This window comes from Triplophysa dalaica, chromosome 14 (assembly GCF_015846415.1).
Source record: "Triplophysa dalaica isolate WHDGS20190420 chromosome 14, ASM1584641v1, whole genome shotgun sequence".
NCBI lineage: Eukaryota > Metazoa > Chordata > Actinopteri > Cypriniformes > Nemacheilidae > Triplophysa > Triplophysa dalaica.
In genome coordinates this window covers 1498936-1519181 of record NC_079555.1, presented here as the reverse complement: position 1 = coordinate 1519181, position 20246 = coordinate 1498936, and the positions used below count along the sequence as shown (strand labels likewise).

The following is a 20246-nucleotide window of genomic DNA, read 5'->3' as shown; positions in this document are numbered from 1 at the left end:
CGCTGTAAAAGGCTTGTGCCGTGCGCCACTTTTACATGATTTAAAAAGGCGCTGTTAAATCAGAAGTCAATGAAGTCCCAATTATATTTTTGGGTTGAGTTGTCAACATTTCCAGTTTGAAGGCTCGATTGAGCGAATACAAGAGTTTGCCTTTGGCTTTGAAAGAAATCTGACAACTCACGGAAAAATATCGCCCATAACAGTTTATGGGCGGTGAGAATGAACCACAGGACACGCCAGAAACCAAAGTAGAGAACAGAACGGTGACCCGTACTTACCAAAACATGGTCGGTTTTTATTTTTCATGCAAAATATGGACAGATAGAGCGTCAACATTTCTCCTTCAAATTTCCACACAAAACTTTGCAATAAAAATCTGTTAAGGCAGAGATCTAAAACAAACATGTCTTCACAAATGCAAAACAACATGAATACAAACATACAACATACTACAGACAGAGAGACATGGAACTGGCTTCTGCGAATCTGCCATCTAGAATGTCATCAATAAAACAGCACTTCATCAGAAATACATGAACGCTACACATTAAAAGACGCCACTGGTGATTTTGAACACCAGACGAGTGACCTACTTTTACTCTGCTAGAGTAAAACCCCCAAAATAGCACCAAAACACAAGACGTCACGCACCGCCTTCTTTTTGAGCGTGGTGTAAGATGCCGGACTGGTGGCCGTGTGCGCAGCGGCTCCGGATATACAGATATCTGAACCTCCATCAGTCAAACATAAGCACGCTGGACGTCATTACTCACCAGGTCTCGGACAATAGGCATGGTCCTCTTGCGGCGTAAATCTGGCATGCTGTCAATGCTGTAAAGTATGCTGCCAACCCTGGGGACGGAGGCAGATTTAGAGTCTATTAATACCATAATCATGCCGTGTGCCATGAAACATTACCTCGGCTAAAAAGCAGTCAAGTGATTTAGGGCCGGCAAATAACATGGGATGGGCGAAGGGGGTTGTGGGGATACGGGAACTCTAGAACAACGGCTTTCTTGTATAATGTGTCATATGGAATGTACCTGTGACGTGACTGAATCTTTCCCCGAGCGAACCGATTCGTTTGCAGTGGTGATTGAAACTGAAGCCAATTTGAGCGTTTAAGGGATAGTTCATCCGAAAATAAAATCCTCATGCAATCAAAACCTGTCTGCGAGTCTTTCCTCAGTCAGTGGATAACAAAAGAAGATATTTTGAGAAATATCTCAGTGGTTTTTCATACAATGAAAGTCAACCGGGTTCTGTGTTGTTTGGTGCTCAACCTTCTTTTCTGTTCTGCAGAAAACAGGTTTGACACGACACGAGGGTGAGAAAATGTTGAAAGAATTTTCGGTTTTGAGTGAACTGTCCCTTTAAGGATAATTCTGCTCCAGGTATATGCGATTACATATTTGACTTCTTTTATCATGCATATTAAATTATGCGGTACACGTGTGCAGAGGCATCGCCAGCGTTCACTGAGGACGGAGTCTGCAATAAGATTAAATGTCAACGGTGCCAGGTTTATTTATTTACTTTTGACATCTCATTACCAAAAATTTAATTCATCCCCAACACATTCATTAACCTGGAGACATACCATTCCAAACAATTAACACCAGATCAAATCCCCAAATAACACTTCATGCACATCCCTGCTCCTGTCTGACATTAATCACAACGAAATAACATCAGCCGGAACAGAAGAGAATGAGATCCTACACAGATGAGTCAACCACCAGCACGCGCAAGCGTAGATAACACTTCTAATCATGTGTAAAACACGCCTCCTGTGGATGACCTCATGTGTATAATTTTGTAAAGAGGAAACAAGATCCGCCGATTCTGTAGCGCCTTAAGATCTCTTCCACCAACATCTGACCTTCGTATGCTGTGATAGGCTGACTGAGACCAGTTTTTACTGCACCTATACATTGTTGTTCTTTGGTTGCACAAATCCCTTTTATTATTTTCCCATACTTTGTACGTCGATTTGAATAAAAGCGTCTGCTAAATAACTAAAAGTAAATGTTAGATCAGTAATTCCCCTGTGTGTTTAGATTCAGAATGCTTTTACTCACCCTCCGCCTGTCAGGCCCAGTTTGGCTGGATCCAAAATATTGGCACAACCCTGTCAAATGAGAAAACGACACACTGAAGACTTACACCAATCAATACCACGCTGTAATACACAAATTTTGAAAATCGCTCCAAAAAAACATATCATGCCAGGCTTGTAAAAAGAAATTCTCTGTGGTTCGAGTGGTCAAATGATGCCTTTCAAACACACATTGAAGGGAGAGCAATAATGAAAAGTATGTTGTGCTATAAGTTCATTTAGGAATGGAATAGAACCGAACATAGGAATGGTCATTTATGAATACCAAAATATTTTCAAAAAATGCAAAGAGAAATGTAGAGGTTCCGCTTGTATAACTCAAGCACCAACTTGGTCTCAGATGTTTCCCCAAAAATAAAATACATGAAGGTGAATCAAACACATGAAGGTGTAAAATTTATGTAGATAAAAATGTAAAATAATCTGGATTTGAGTAAATGTGATGAGATCTGTGTGAGTTTGTATCGAGAGCTTCACTAATATTAACTTTTGATTACAGACGAGACAAATCTGAGTTTACGTCGACACATTGTTGACATCTCTTCTCAAACTCATTTTGAGACATTTGTGAGATTTTTGACTCAAGAAAAATATCTGAGACGCAGATGAGACTTGAGCAAAAGTTTCCATTTGCGCTCTAATTGAGATGCTAAAGAGATGAGCAATTACAACGTGATTCAGTTTTCAGTTTTATATAATACTGTATATTGACATCAGCACAAAACAATACAACACGTTACGCTGAAAAACATGCAGAATGTTCACAAATCAGGCGAACACAACACAACAAAGAAAAGAGAAAAGAACAGAAGACCTCTGTGTCCAGAGCGCTGCTGTCTGCAGGAGAGAAACAGAAAGACACAGAGAACATTAGAAATCACAACACATGTCGACTCTTATCTATAAATAACAGCACACACTTATAATGACGTGTGTTTAATGGAGCCAAACAAATAATGCCAGTGCAGCTCATCTGAGATTTCTCACTCTCTTACACACACAGAACCCTTTAAATATATATATATATATATATATATCTCGTTTCCCTGATGCTTTATTGGCCGTACCGTGCTGTAAAAATCCCTCGGCGGCCGGCAGAGAAACCCCCTTTTATGTTTATTTAAATACACCTCCGATCAATACCCAAACACAATTTTGGCCAAATTATGGGCAGATTCAAACCTCAGAGATGATGTTACACCACCGATGGCCTTCACCGCACCAGATCTCTTATGTTACAGCATCTCTAAAGGTTCTGAAAGGCTAGAATCTGTCTCTCAAAGGTCGACACAGACACTGTGTGCCGGTCAGGTGCTGACGTGTAGCGGCTGTGATTAGTGTAATATCCGCTCGACTCACTCGACCATGTGGGTCGTAAAAGTGGCGGAGACTTCAGACGGAGGTGCATGTCAATAAACCTGCGGATGCAGGTGAGCTTAAATCGAGCTGGTTAGCAGGATGAAGACGAGACGGTCAAAGTGAGTATTGATCGAGTCTTTCCTGTCACCCGTCGCTTCTGTGATGCTCAGACAGTAAAGACATCCTTCAGTCTTGATAACATACCAAAGCGAGAAATAAACTTGATGTTCTGGTGTGTTGGAGGCCTGCTCCTATTATTTGTTTCTACTAAAAATTATTCTAATAATGAAGATTATTATTATCATTCTTTTTATGACAGTTAAGCACAGTTCCTCTTCACTTCTCATTACTGTTAAAACTTTAGATTTTTGTGTAGTTCACATTAACTTTAATGGCAGTTCTTATTAGATTTGCATTGCAGTGATACAGTATTTTTTACACTTAAAACAGATAGCTCAAGGCGAGATCTGAGAAGACGACAACACTGACCTGGTTAGCAAACACACTGGAGAGAGAGAATTAACGTGAATGCATTGCAGAATAACATCAATTTGACAGAAATAACAAATCTGAACAGAGCCATTAATGTGAAACCTTGTTTGAACACAAGCTTGAGGAAACACCGAAAGAGCGCAAGACGAAACTAAACCTTCCGTGATATCTTTCCTAATGCAAATGAGTTCTCATCTGAGATCTTTAATTACAGCTGAGCGACTGTGTGAAAACACGCTGCTAAATACTGAAGAACATCATAACTGCCGGCAGGTTTTCTGCGCAATATTTATGTATGAATCTGTATATTTTTATTCAGAAATAGCGCACTTAAAGGAACAGTTCACCCAAAAGAAAAATTCTGTCACCGTTTACTCATACTCGAGTTATTCCAAATCTGTATACATTTCTTTGTTCTGATAAACACAGAGAAAGATATTTGGAAGAATGCTTGTCACCTAAACGTTCTTAGCCTCCTTTGACTGCCAGAGTAGGAAAAATTGCTTTGTTCTGTTGAACACTAAAGAAGATATTTTGAAGAATGTAGGGATGCAACAGTTCTATGGCACCACTAACTATCATTGCCATTTTTCCTACTATGGTAGTCAATGGTTGCCGAGAACTGTGTGATTTCAAGTATTCTTCCAAATATCTTTCTTTGTGTTCAACAGAACAAGAAATTTGAGGGGTTTGTAAATGATGATAAGAATTTTATTTTTGGGTGAACTGTGCCTTTAAGACAGGTGGATTAGAACATTAACAGGGGACAATTCACTAAATTATGTTGTTAATATTTTGCTAAAATTGCAGACAAAAAAATGTCTGAAATTATTATGAAAGTGAGAAATGCATTACCATAGCATATCCAGACACGGACACATTTTTGTTTGACAAATTTGGTAATGGTGACTCCCATTAGATTCTCATTTCAGTAGGAAAGTGCTTGAAAATAATTATAAATAATTATAAAAAAACAAATATTAAAATACAATCAAAAGTATTTGAGCTTCTCTTCTCTCCTAAAATTCAGGTGACAGGACAGGTTCTATGAGATCCGCTGATACGCTATTATTAGACAGTTCACGGTTCATCTGTTCCTGTGAAGCATGAATGAAAAGCTGAATACTGTTTCACAGCACTTGACAATAGCTCTGAGTGCTGTGCTTCTGGGTTTACAATCCGCTGTGACTGTGATTTTCACATCTAGGTCAAGAGCGCTTTCAGTGTGAGCAAGACTGGGTGGAAATTCCCCTGTTTCCTCACTGACTGTTAAGAAACCTCAGCGGTTGAAGGGTACATTTCAGAGGTAAACTTGTAGACACAGATGACGGGTTTTCACGGTGAACATTCAACGACAGCAGCTGTTATGGTATGAATCGTTCTGCTAAGTATTGTCTGTTTTTGTCTGAGAAGACTATCATTATGACAGGTGTGAGAATCAAATGCATTACTACAACTCATTAAACAAAATGCTAAACCTGCTCAACATTTGCTGTTTAAAAGAATAGTTCGCCCAAAATGGCATGTGAGATCACATTTTCATTTAAAATATGTGTTTGGATAAAACAGCATAACTGATGAACTGGCTAATTGATCTCTCTGGGGTTAATAGAGGTCATTAAATGTGAAATACTTCTAAACTCTGTGCCAATGGACACCTGTTACACACACACATTCATTTCATATGCACAGGCATGCACACAAATGCACATTCAAGTTCACACACACATTCAGATGTGCATACACAAACACACGCACACACACATTAAACACACACATTTCTGTGCACGTACACACAGGCACACACACATTCAGATGCACACACACACACAAGTACGCACCCAAAAACAAACACTCAAGTTTGAACTCATGCACACACATGAACACACATGTTCAAGTGTACATGCACAAACACACACACACATTCAGAGGCACATACACACACGCGCGCAAACACACATTCAAGTGAACATGCACAAACACACAGACACACTCAGATGCATAAAACACACCCGTACACACACATTCAAGTGCACATGCACAAGCACGCACATTCAGATGCACAAACACGCGCCCGCGCGCACACACACACATGTGCACAAACAAACACACACATTTATGTGCACGTACACAAACACACACACACACACACACACACACACACATTGAAGACAGTGCACATGCACACACACATTAAGATGCACAAACACACGCGCACACAAACACAGACATTCAAGTGCACATGCACATATTACATACATGTGCCCACACACCCTAACATACACAAAAACATGCACACACAGAGCCACACACATACACTACATTTACTCACACATACAAAACCAAACAGATATAGACAAACACACAGAGGCGCATGTACACATCAATGCACACACACAAAATCAATAGGTGCTTCTAACAAGTCGACATCAAATACTGGCAATCACAGTTACCCTTCAAAGCAGCCCATATGAGTCTGGGGTTACAGAACCTAAACCCTGAAATCAACATCCTGGGAAACTGACTAACACACTGTCTCACCATCAAGCCTTAATCAAAAATGTACAAAATATTAACCATTGACCAATAATCACATTTATCTTGGCATGTGATCAATTCCTTACAGCTATAACACAAAGTTTTCTTTACCTCCTGCCAAGATCTGCTGTTCCAGTTCAGCCATCTGTTTTCTGTAGGCCCTCAATGCTGCTTCTTTAAATGTGGGCCGTATCCTTTTCTTGGGTGGAGCTTCCTGCACTGGAACCTCTGTAACATTTTTGTTCTCATCCTCTTGTCCGACAATCTCCTTAACCTCATCAGCTCCCTTTGTTTCTATCGTTTCTTGAACATCCTTTGCCTCCTCTTTACTCCCCTCCTGTTCCCCAGGCTCTACCTCCTGCTCTTCAGTATCCTCAACATACTCCGCCATACTCACTTCATACTCGGCTGTATCCTCAGTCAACGGATTGTCATCATACTCCTCACTGTATTCCTCATCGAGGCTACAGTCGTATTCCAGCACAGGGTTACCTTCTTGGGAGACGTCGTATTCCTGCGAGACATCATACTCTTCTTCCTGACACTGCTCCTCAGCCTCGTTGGTGTTGGTTCTGTTCTCCAGACTAGCTAGAACCTGCTCCATCACCTCCACGTAATGAGTCTCACTGTCCACGGGTTGCTCAGAAGCCTGATCTTCATCTCCAGCCTTGTAATAGAAGGGTTCTGTGTAGACGTCAGAGTCGATGGTTGTGCTTGAGCTGTTGGCTGTAGATTGGGACACCGTTCTAAACCTGCCCATGAAGGAAGTGTTGCTTGGTTCTTCGACCGGGACACTGGTGCTTTGGGAACCTTTGCTCCACACAAAATCTAAAGCTGATTTAGCTCTCTGCAGGCTGGATCCAAATCCTCCAAAGCTGAAGGTTTTTTCATTGAGGTCTATGCTAAGCCTGCTGCTCCAGGATTTAGGGACCTCCTCCACTTTCTCGTTTCCGATCTCACTCTGGCTACGGTACATGGAAGAGGATTTCTGGTTCTGCTGGAGGTGGTTAACATTGACCTCTTGTCGTTTAAGTGTTTGTGGGGCGGATTCTGGTTTGGCTGTGATTTTCTTGGTTTTCGGCTTCTTTACGGGTTGTGGTTCAGCCATAGGTACGTGTACTGGTTTTGCTATTGGTTGAACGATAACCTCTGATTCTGGCTCAGGTTCAAACTGTGCTATTTCTTCAGGTTCAAGTTCTAGTTCTGGCTCTAGCTCTGGTTCTAACTCTAGCTCTGGTTCTAGAGCAAGCTCATGTTCTATGTCTATATCTTGGTCTTGACCCATCTCAGGAGTGCTATCAAGAGTAAAAAAGGTCTCACCTTCAAATTGCAAATCAACCTCAAGGCATTTAGTAATTTTCTCAGGAAAACCAGGGATGGCTGCAGGGTCAAAAGGGCTGCTGATCTCAGAGATTATGTTCTGTTCAGTAGAAGCATCCAAACCTGAATCAGCACCTTGCTCAAGGTGATGCCAATCTTTCCAAGGTGAGAGGTCACCCTGTAGAGAGAGTTGAGAGCCACTGTAATGGCTCCTGTCGCCTGAAATACAAACCAGACCATTACTCACACCGCTGTCGATAGTCTCGGTGGTTTCAACTTCATTATGTTCCACATACGGTCGTTCTTGGCTCAGGGTTTGACTGGGAGGGCTAGCATACCAGGACGATGCCATGTCTTCTTGCTTTCGTTGCCAAAGTTCCTGATCAGAGGAGGAGAGCAGGGAGCACCCGTTGACTCTGGTGAAGTACTGACTCTCTGAGAAGTCCTCCGAGTATGACTGGCAAAGTTTAGAACAGTCTGATTCAGACCGACTGAGTTTGGGAGTGGAGTAGTCGCTCTGAGAAAGCCATCCAGATGTTATGTCTGAATAGTAGGACTTGCTTTGCTTGTCTGGGTCATCGTAGGATGGATTATCAGCGTAGTGCACAGAGTACGGAGTATCCTCTGCCAACCTTCGGTGATCGTGAGACTTTTTCTTGTCCGATTTACTTTTCGGAGGTGGTTTGGACACAATTGCATATTTGTTCTTATTTAACTCATCTAGCTCTTTGTCACTTTCCATGGAGTCCCAGTCATCACTTTCAGCCTTGTCTTTGGCTGAAACCTTGATGTCCATGCTTTCGTATGTCTGAGAAGAGGCGATCGCCTTGTCTTTCCTTTCTCTCGAGTCATGTGCCAGACTGTCAGTGGAGATCGATATGCCTGTCCCTTTTAGCTTATAACACTTTTTCAAAACTAAATCCCTGTCTTGGGGGCTTGAAAAAATAACTATAATGGGGCGAGGTTTAGCATTGTAACATTCTCTTTGTTGCCCAAGTCGATGGGCGAGTTCAATTTTAAATGTTTTGCGTGCATCAGCGAAACCCATTTTTTCTTTCAGAATCTGAAAAATAAGCTCTTCGGTCTTTTCACACTTCTCCTCAGGCACGTTTAGGAATTTCAGAGTAGCTTTGTTGGTCTGTTGGCTAATCTGTCTGATGTAGTCGTGGATGTCTCGAGTCTCGCGTCTAGACTGAACAAATCCTGAGCGCAGCTGCTCGATTTCACTTTGCACCACCTCGACGCTGCTGGAAATCTCATCGATGGAGCTTTTGAGAGCGTTGACGTGTCCTCGCAGTTCTGAGAGCTCAGACTCGATCTGACTGATTCCCTGAAGTTCTTTAAAGATCATTTCCATAACATCCTGAGTCTGATTGATACATCCCGTAGAGCTTGATCCTGGCTCTAGGGTAGTGGTTTTCTGGTGCCGCCCGGCCCGGTCCAGAGATTTGCTTCTGATGCCGAGGGTTTTTCTCCAGTTGCTAGCTTCTGAATCTGAAGACACACATTCTTGACTCTTCTTCCATTTCCTCAGCTTTTTCAGAGCGCCCAGTCGAAGGGTGTGGAGACTGCTACGCTCTCCCCGCTCCCCCTCTGAGCTGCCATCAGAGGGCGCCAAACTAATCAAACTCTTCCTGTTCCTTCTTACGGGCATTGTATAAGCTTTTTGTTCATCGAATCTACGGACAAGTTTTACCTCGTTTAGAGAGTCAGAGTAATTGCTATCAATCGACAAGATTTCATGAAATTCATTATTGTTCAAAAACTGGGCATTTTTGGGCAGTCCGTTTGAAATTGCTACACGGTAACTAAACGTCGGCGAGAGAGAGGAACAGTCGTTTTTTCCATCGTCCTCCTCAAGAGACAAATTGCGCGCAGACGAACATTTGGAGATCTTTTTGACTGTGCTTTTCAACGTGGTTGACAACGTTGGGTTCCGTGCGTGCAGCTCAGGGGACGTTTTAGGTTCTTTTTTGTGTTCGCGGCTCTCTTTCTTCTTTGTGGTATTTGCCAGTTTCTTTGTAAACATTCCTTTGCAAATCTTTACGATGTAAGACGACAGCTTTCTGAAACGGGCAGAAACCATGGAGGGCAATATTTCTGCAGCTGTGCACTCCGTATGCAGCGACGCAAAACTAGACCAGTTTGCCAGTTAACTCCAGCGGTGCCGAAACGGAAGTACAAAAACACTTTAGAGTTCTGAAAGTCAACCCTGAGGTGTGAAAGGGTCTAGAGAAGAGGTGACCTCAGATGCAGCTGTGCCAAGAAAAAATCACTGCACATCCTCAGGTTCAAGGGCTTCATGTCTCTGCAGGAGAAGAAAGAAACATAGTTTATTTATGAATAATAAAAAAATCAAAGGCCAACATGCACATACAATGCATTATATTAAATGTTGCACTGCATACGCTCTGTGATGAATCATAGACGAAAGTCCCTTTCTGTTACAGGACCCATTTCATTAGTAGCTTCTCATTTAGCTGTCAACTGAGCTCAACATGTCACATTCTGTCACTATTATGGGAAGCTTCTTATTCAGAAATAGATCAAAGAAGAAAAGATTGGAGGGTGACAATGTATTATTTTGCAGACAGTCAAAATCAGTAGATAATGCATTTACATTCCTATACAAACTTTTGTATAAAATACACAATTAAAAATAAGAATGAGGCAACTATCAACATCATAATAAATCACTTGTGTGTTTATACTGAAATCCTCAAGACATCGTTTGGTTTGTCTTTTAAATGTCTTGCTTGAAATCCTGCTGGATATGTCCACAGACTTCAGACCCAGAGCACTGAACATTTAATATTTCCCTTCATTGGTTCCCAACCCTGGACCTCGTGCCCCCCATCCCAGAATGTTTTAGACGTCTTCCTATATAGAACACCAGATTCAAATCATCAGCTGGTTAGTGTGCTAATTAGGGAGATTAACACACTAACCACCATTCGGAGCGGGTCTGATGAGTAGATGCAGGTGTTTTATATAGGGAGACATCTAAAACATTCTGGGGGGGACCAAGGACCAGGGTTGGGAACCATTAACACATCTGATTTAAAGAGATAGTTCACTCATAAAGTATATCACCCGTAAGGCCAGTGCCAAGGTGTCCACACCTTAAGGGCACCACCTACTGAGAAACATATATCTTCACCCAATACAATGACCTCCCCGCAGGGTTTGCTTCTCATTATCAGATAGCATACAACAATGAATGATGATTGCAAACTCACACCTTCCCACCTCTTCTCTTCTCCCCCTCCACTCTTTCACTCCAACTCAACTCAGAGCACTTCACAGCTCACCCATGAACTGCATTTGACAAATACCATACCTTATAGGAACAAATAATTTTCATATGCATGTTTGGTATCATTTGAAATGTCAATGTTCTCATTACCACAGCTGTAGAGCAGATCATTACATAGGGTTCAAAGATATTCTGCTCGCTGTTAAGTGTGTCTTCATGTAAATGCCCATTTGTGGCCTGATCAGATTCAGGACAGAGTCCTTTCAATGTAATTGATTGTCGTGTGGAGGAAGGGGATATTGATTGGGTATTTAAGGAAAGCAGCTTTGTGTGTTTTGGATGTCTTTTCCAATCGCATCTTTTTCTACTGTCAGGTATGCATCTTAGACTAATATTTGAGGATTTGATGTTTTGTTCTTGTATTCTCTGAATTGAATTGTAATTGGCAAGAAACATTTACCTGACTAATAAATTGTGATGTTTGAATTTGTTCTGCATTATACTGAGATTATAATCTCTAGTAGATCACGCTATATCCTTTGTTAACGCAAATCTACCTTCAGGTTAGTGACGGAGTAAAATCCTGTATTAGGTGGAGGATTTGGTTATGCCAGCTGAGATTTTAGAGATCCGGCTAACTGCTTAGTACTAGTTTAAGTGTACTTAGACCGTATGGCTAATAATTTTGTTTAGAACATCACCGATGTTGTCTGAGCAATCTAAATAGAGTGAGCCTCAAACCTGGTTATTGGAATAGTATTCTATCTAAGTGTACATAGGAAACTATGGCATGGTTATATAAAGCTACCGTCAGAGAAAGTAAGATTGGTCTATTTATCTCTATGGAGTGGTCATGACCTCTAGTTAGAAAAAATCATTACTTTAATTAAGTTTTCATAGTCTATGGGGACTAGATAAAAAATAATGTTTCAGCAATGAGCGGTCTACGGATGGCCATCTGAGCATTACTAGTCATAGAACCTCTGGCAGTGACCAAAACTGACGAGTTTGTGACAGTGAGATCCGTGTATAACGGCCGGCGCGAGACTAAGCGACACTGAGACTCGGCTGAATGACTGTAATTGTGAATAAAGCAGAAGAATTAAACATTGACCCAAATTGCGTGATTATTATCACGCAAAATAATCAAATACAAATAATATCATTCAACAAGGTTTTCCTTTTTGTCTTTTGGAGTCAGATAAGATTTTTCAATGACAAAATAATGTTAACAATAACAACCTAACATACCCGTCTGTTGTTCCAAACCTGTATGCGTGTCTTTCTTCAGCGGAACAAACAAGAAGATATTTTTAGAAATGTGTTTTTGGGTTCAGTCAAAGGGGTTCAGTCTTGTTCGTTAAACAACATTCTTCAAAATAACTTATTTTGTGTTCTAAATCAGAAAGTCAAACAGGTTTGAAATAACATGAGAATTTTTATTTTTGGGTGAAATATTTCTTTTTAAATTATGACTTTATTATCATAGAGCTTTTATCCAAAGCGATTTACAAATGAGGTAAACAATGGAAGCAATAGACATAGAATAGAATAAAATAGAATAGAATAGAATAGAATAAAATAAAATACAATAGAAAATAGAATAGAATAGAAAATGTTAGATAAGAATAGATAAGAAAAGGCTAGAATAGAACAGAATAGAATAGAATAGAATAGAATAGAATTGAAAAGAAAATAATAGATTAGAATAGAATAGAATCGAATAGAATAGAATAGAATGGAAAAGAAAAGAATAGAATAGAATGTACATTGCTGTTGGTCCTCGGGAGCAGGATTAAGAGTTCATTCAGAAGGTCAGCTGATCTCTGGATTAATTCTGTCTCTGGTAATTTGACATGTGTAATATCCCACGATACAAAGACACAGCCTGCATACTAATAACATTCAAACACTAGAAAACACAATCACAATCATTAACCCGAACAATGCACTGGGATGTAAAGGGCACAAATGTCTATATTTTGTAATAGAGGAATACGTTTGAAAATCAATAATTCAGGCGTGAATGGTTTTGCCTGAGACCTCATGTGTTATTTATAAATGATGGGAAAAGATGATGAATGAAGTCATTTCGCATTACTTCACTGCAGGGCCTCATTGAGTCTAATTAGATGGTAAATGTGGTACTAACAAATTATACTGGCCTAAGAAATAGAGAAAGGTCAGCATACGTGTGTATAGTGGTGTTTGCTGAAGATTCTTCAAATCCTCTGACACGTTGCTATCACCCATCAGACAATAAAATGTGGAAATCATATAGACTGACTACAAATGCCAAAGCTAAAACCAGATTATAGAGACGTTTGCTTGCATGAACCAAGAACATTTTCACAACTGCTAAACACACACACACAATAATCTGTAAGAATTCTGGGTTATGTTTATTGGCAACAGCTGGTTTGTGAGTGTGTTCAGTAAATCTGATAAGGTTGCTGACAGATGTGTTGTTCTGAGTCAAACACCTTGATTTTTTTTCTCTCTCTTCCTCTCTCTCTCTCTCTCTCTCTCTCTCTCTCTCTTCCTCCCTCTCTCCCTCTCTCTCAAGCAGTTATTAATGCACTGATGAAATAAAACTAAAACAGACAGAGACTGTCTCTCCATATATTCATAATGGAAGCACATGTATTTTATGAAAGTGCTCAACTTTCATCTGTATCTTGTCCAGGTCATTTTTTCACCCTTAAATCAAAAGAAAAGATTAAAAGTATTTGTGTGACCTTACACTGTGACGTGCTTTTTATTTTACCCTAAAATACTCATTAGTGGTTTCTTAATAGTCCTTAAACTATTCTCTGACAAACGATTCAGTCTGTCAGTTGGCAGAGCTCAAACAGCTGAATTAAAAATACATTTTTGGGACAAAATTCAAAAGTCATTGGTTACACTAAATGTATATGTTGGCAACTTGATTATTATGATTTTTAAGAATTTAGTTTGTCTGCATGTATTAATGCAATCTGATTGCAAAAAGATTTAACATCAACTAAACTGGGTCAACTCAATTTCACTACAAACTGGAAAATAAGTCAACTATAGGCATCAAATTAGTAAGATTAGCATATTATAATTTATAATAAAATAAAATAATGTTGGCATTAAAATTTCTGAAACATTCACAAATAATCATCGGCATTCTGCTTTATGAAAAAACATCACATCAGTCAAACATAATGGTCTCATGAGCACAGTTTCACCACTGTATATAAAGACATTTCCGTTGGTCTGTTTGACACTTTTAATCCGATCAATTGCCAGAAAGCTGTTTACTAGACAATGATAAATACTTTAAAACAAATGGCATTTGTCAAGTTAATTTCCGTTGTCTTAGACTCTACTCACAAAGTTCAGTCTGAGGAAACAAATCCTTGGACAGGAAGACACTTACTTTCTCATTTATCAGCTCTTTTGTGATTAACACCCACGTTAAAGTCTCTTCATTAAACCATTACGGCATTACACATCTAAATCTACTGAAAATTAACACCAGATCCCAATTCAATCTGGTTACAGTAACATCCCTGGTGGATAACTTTTACTTTTGCCAATAGTTGCATTAATTGCAATGCTGAAGATGGTCATACATTCAATGTTAAAGGGATTGTTAAACCAAAACTGAACATTCTTTCATTATATACTCAGCCATTTGTCAATCCAAACCTGTATGAGTTTCTTTCTTAAGATTGGTTGTTATAATGAAACATTTCTCAAAATATCTTCTGATATATTGACAACCACATGAGGAGGAATAATCGATGATATAATATTTATTTTTGGGTGATCTGTTTTTTTAGGTGTCAGAGGAGCTATGACTGAGCAGTAAAACGCAGACACATTCATTGAAAACCATCACTTTGGTTTTCAAAACTGGCCTGAAACAAAAGTATTCAGATTCATTTGTCAATATAAATGGACGGATGCTAATTTTGACTGGAGAAGGCCCGAGACTTAAGTATTTCTTCTTCTAGATTTACCCTCAAGTGCTCTTGTGTTAGGGGTCTCTAAAGGCATTTTCTTCAGACTAAAGCAGCTATGAGGAGTGCTCTACAGTACATGCACAAATGTCATGCACAGATACAAATAAAAAGCCATCCAAACAATATTTATATCAACCAATCTAACCAGCTTCAGTGTGAAAACACCTTGAGAGAAATGTACATTATCATAAAACTGAAGAAGTTTCATATTTTACTTTGGTACCTATTCTTTAGCTGCTACAAATGATTGCGCTTCACAGATTGTTGTGCAATGCCTCAAATAAACATAAAGCTCATTAGCCCATCTCTCTCTCTCTCTCTCTCTGTCTCTCTCTCTCTCTCTCACTCTCTCGCTCACCCTGAAGGGAATCTGATTGTGGAAGATATCTCATGTGTTGAGATAAAGTAGAGGCATGGATTATCAATCCATTGCAGACGCAGGGGTCGTGACCCCTTACCACACTCTTTAGACAACCCCAGCCTTTTCTCGATGCATATTTAAGATAGCGAGAGTGGACGAGAGACAGAAAGAGAGAGAGAGAGCCCCACCCACTAACACAATTACAACCCATTGCTCATCTCACATTCGGTCATTGAGCTGAGAAAACTCAACATGCACAGATCAACACGCATCCCAGATTCATTCAAACCTGACGATTGCCGTCTTTCATCAAAGAAAGAAAAAATAACGGCCAAAAATTTGAATAGGCATATCTTCGTGTGAGGACACACGCATGTACGCGTGCTTTAAACACATGCCGATGCGTGTGTGGCGATGCATCAAATGCTCTGTGTGCATGTTTCTCCAGCTGAGAAATGCGACAGATCGGAGAATCCCGGGAGCAATGAGAATCAGAAAGCCCTCTCGACGCTAATCCAGTGAGCGCCTCAATCATCTGCGCGTGCATGCCACCAGATGTTAAAAGATGCTAAAAGGATCAACGGGTTGAAAGCATCGGACGTCCCCTTCCTCGACCATCACAAAGTATAATGGCATGCAGTGCAACGGGTCAAATATTGATCAGCAATCAAAACTGAAAATGTATGCATGCATCAACGCATGTATGCACAATGCAGCATGAATACACAAATTGCAAATAAACTGCATGAGTGGTTATAACGCAACGCTCCAATTTCAGATAACATCCATCAGGCTTCAGATGCAACAGCTTAACTCAGAGAGATGCAGAGTGAACTACATACCTGAATGCCCACCCTCTCCAACAGCATGCACATTCCATCCACTACAGCGCTGGAGCCGCAGAAGCATCAAGGAAACTCTTAAACGTCCTGCCGTGAAGCGCACAGCATCCTCTGAAAATAGAACGCCACCGGATGATGGAACCTCAGCTCCACGTCCTGCCCTCCCGTTCCCCGAGATCCATTCCTCCTTACGTCCCGATGCAGCGGTGGCGCTCTGCTCAATCTTGGGATGATGCCTGGCTTGGTGGGCGCATGCTGAAGGACCCTGGATAAAATCCCTCTTCCCAGACGGAGGCGGCGGCGCTTGAGTGAGCAGCAGGCAGTGTCTGGGACGGCGGAAGCCCTCCTGTCTGGCTGCACGGGAAGCGTGTGTGAGCAGACCGATCGCCTGTGTAGGGGAGAGAGAGAGAGTGTGTGAGGAGCCCTTGGAGGAGAGCAGCGCCGAGCCTCTCTGCCTCACACAAAAAGAAATGCACAAAGCCGTTCCTGCGATTCACAGAGATGCACACGTGACGGGAGAGAGGGAGGGAGAGTAAGCGAGAGAGAGTGAGAGGGGAGGATGTGAAAGGATGAGAGAGACAGCAGGAGGGAGGGAGGCAGTGTGTGTGTGTGAGAGAGATAGAGAGAGAGAGAATCTAAGATTGGCTTGCAGCTTTAAACCCTTGTTAGAATTTCTATCCCTCTTTCTCTCAACCTCTCGTATTTTTTCCTATTTATGGCGTTTTGGGGGTGAGCATCACTGTATTCGTTGCTGTACTATGGGTTTGTTGAAACCTTTATGCCAAATTCAGACATTTTTGACAGACAAAATATAAACTAGGCAAAAAATCTTTGTCGGAGGGCCATGAGCCACGCAACAATATACCGTGATAACCGTGATGTTAATACATGAAATTATGATATCTTGTCAATACTACACATACTATTATTCATAAATTAATAATTCATTCATCCCGCAGGTGGTGGTTTTGCACCTGTTTTTTACATGTTGCTTTCTATTTTATGACATAATTTCTTTAAAATCTATTCTATAGATATAAATCATTATTGTGAAAATACAATACTAGTGCAGTGTGATATTGTGACAGCCCTAGAGCAGATTAGTATAGAGAGATGAAAGTGAGCTCTCGACTTTGACCACCACCTAGAACATCCTTTCAATGCCCTTTCTGTCTAAAACGCTTTGGCATCTGCCCAGAATATGACAACAACCATATCAGCGCCCTAGAAACCACCCAGAACACCCTAGCAACCACACAGAACATCCTTGAAACCACACAGCATTGCATTAAAAAACACTGAACATTTAAACAACCACAAGGCGACCCCCTGCACTACAACCCAAGCATCTCTCTCACGTTCAGCAGAAAATCTCTACAGTGCACATTAATACGTGAGACCTTTCAACCCATTCAAATGAGACTACTGGTTTATTTACATGAATGTAATCACACACTGATGATTCATACATAATAAATGTGAACGTACAGTACAGTATGTACATAATATATGGCTCATCCTGAGAATCTATGAATACACGAGTATGATCATTCACAACCTTTTGCTCTCTGTGTCCTTGTACAATGTGATTATCAATTCTGATTGGTTTAGCGCTAAGTGCCGCGCTCGCTTAATTTATCGCTTAATGTTTACATGTCTACAAAAAGAATGTTTACCTGTGAAGAATGCTTTGAAGCAAAATGTATTATTTTAAATGAATCAGGGACGTATTCACACCAAAGGTTAAACAACAGAGCTCTGGGTGTTGTGTTCTACATCAATAATATTCTTTGTTTGCTGAAGAAACAGACAGGTATAATGTGCTGTTGATATCTTGGTGTGAACAAACCTTTCATCAGCAGTTCATTTTCCTTTTGTTTCCTTTTGTCTGTGGTGTGAACAGGCCTTAAAGAAAGAAGAGAAAGTTAGGAAGAAAAAAAAACGTTTCCAAAAGAAAAACCGAAAGATCAGACCGTGCCGAACCAATTAAGATAAACAGCTGTTTAGAGACCGATCGGGTATTTACTCTCACAATTGTCAATAGAAAAAGTGAAACTCATCCACACCTTGTCTCTCATTCTTTGTTATCTCTCTCCTCTCATATAAGGCATCAATCATTCTCTGTCTCTCGTCCGGTCATGAATCTGAGCTCTATAGAGGACTTTGTGTGTTCACAGTGAATCTCTTCATGACCTACATACAGCACACATTAAAATCCCCACCGCATGACCGCAGGACATTCATGCACATATGTGTTATGCTCACAGATCAAACATCACAAACCTGGCACAATAAACCCTGGACTGTCTCTACAGCTGCAGAAAATGAAAATGAACTGAAGGTAATTCATCATGAACGCTGTGTGCAGGATTATAATAATGATCTTACCTGAAGCAACACAACTGATGCTCACCAGCTCGGGAATTTGAGCGTCGCCGAGTGTTAAATGACAATCGCTCTGGATCATTTCACCTTCTCTCGTCTTCAGTGAATGCAGGTTCTCCTGTGATTGTACCAAAAGTTTGAATGTCACGTGTAAATAAAAGCTCATCAATCAATATTGTGAGGTATATGACACATTTCAGGCTTCAGAAAAACGTATGAAACTTGTTTGGCATAATGTCACCGAGACGGAAGAAAAGCACATCGACTTTCAACATGCCTGCGTGTGAAACACAAGCCTCTCTTTGACATTTGAGAAAATGATAGTTTTAAAGGTCACAACAGAGCAAAATGGTATGAGACACCTGAGACTTCACCACATACGCTTACAGCATAATACTGTAAAGAAAACAATACAATGATGCGGAAAATGTGACTATGGATACACAAATGTGTAGTTTCTACACACGCTTCAGCTTCTACATCAATCTGCACAAAAAACTCTTGATTTTTGCGTGTCAGTCAGCACGCCTTTTAATAATACACAGACCCTGATATCAAAAGATGTCATACATATTTTGGGAGGTGGCTAACCAACACCTTACCTCACCCCAAAACCCTAAAATCAAAGCCACAAAGGCTAATTTTGCTAGAAATGCGAGTTTCACAAGGTGGCAAAGCAACGATAAATGGCTGCCCTAACCCCGCCCCTAAACCTACGTCACTGTGCAAAGTCAAATCAATACAATATCAAGGAAATTGTAGCAAATATGAATCAACATGAATGAGGTCCTTTGTAAAATAGGTATGAATTCCCACCATCTTGTGTTGATATATATTTGCTGCATATGAAAGATACCATCTTTACGAAAAAAGGGGGAAATTCGTGTCTATGAACACAAATTTATGGATTACCTTTCGTGACAACTTCAAGAATTTCTTTGAGATTGTGTTGACACAAACCACAACATGTAAAGCATGATCTTGATATGTGTTGTGTTTCACTCTTTGCCAAAACCTCCTTAAATTCTTCAGCTTCGGTCTACACTCCAATCACAGCTATGTATTTGAAATATTTAATAAATAAAAAAATTGAATAAAGGTCCAAGAAGTCTACTTTCTAAAGTTGTACATCACCTTTGACAACCACACACACAATTATTTAAAACTGACAGACGTCATGATGAGAATTCTCATCGCATTTACTTGAGTAATCCGCTGTTTTTCATAGCAACTCGCTGAGCTGCTTTTCACAAGCCGACACATATCACAGTATTACCGCAGAGAATGTGAACAGCAGCAGGAATCTGCAGAGAGTGAAGATGGATGAGAATGAGGGATGAGGGATTTCCAGGGTTCCTGATGACAGTCACAGGTCTGTTCATGACAGACAGGTCTGGACTGCATTGCAGTTGTCTCGCAACCCAGCAAACCCTGAATCCATCACGCTGAGAAAGAGATAAGACTCCAGAGAAACGCACAAACATGATGCATTATCACTCACTAAAACTTTCATAATCACCAGAACAAACACATTCTGTTGTTTATCACGCCAACAAATTCAACACAGCCCTCAGTAGAG

General features: G+C 40.4%; 1 protein-coding gene across 4 annotated transcripts in view; it reads right to left on the bottom strand.

The window, feature by feature from the left end:
* Positions 1–18461, bottom strand: part of LOC130435383 (protein unc-13 homolog C) — a 99128-nt gene extending 80667 nt beyond the window's left edge. For all 4 annotated transcript variants that reach the window (XM_056765974.1, XM_056765975.1, XM_056765976.1 and 1 more), the window contains exons 1-7: positions 18349–18461; positions 18132–18187; positions 16283–16670; positions 6620–10136; positions 2934–2956; positions 2082–2131; positions 774–852 (exon numbers count right to left, since the gene is read on the bottom strand). In XM_056765974.1, coding sequence (XP_056621952.1) covers positions 774–852; positions 2082–2131; positions 2934–2956; positions 6620–9914 — 3447 coding nt within the window. In that variant the 5' untranslated portion in view covers positions 9915–10136; positions 16283–16670; positions 18132–18187; positions 18349–18461. The remainder of the gene's footprint in view (positions 1–773; positions 853–2081; positions 2132–2933; positions 2957–6619; positions 10137–16282; positions 16671–18131; positions 18188–18348) is intronic.
* Between the last annotated feature and the right edge of the window lie 1785 nt (positions 18462–20246).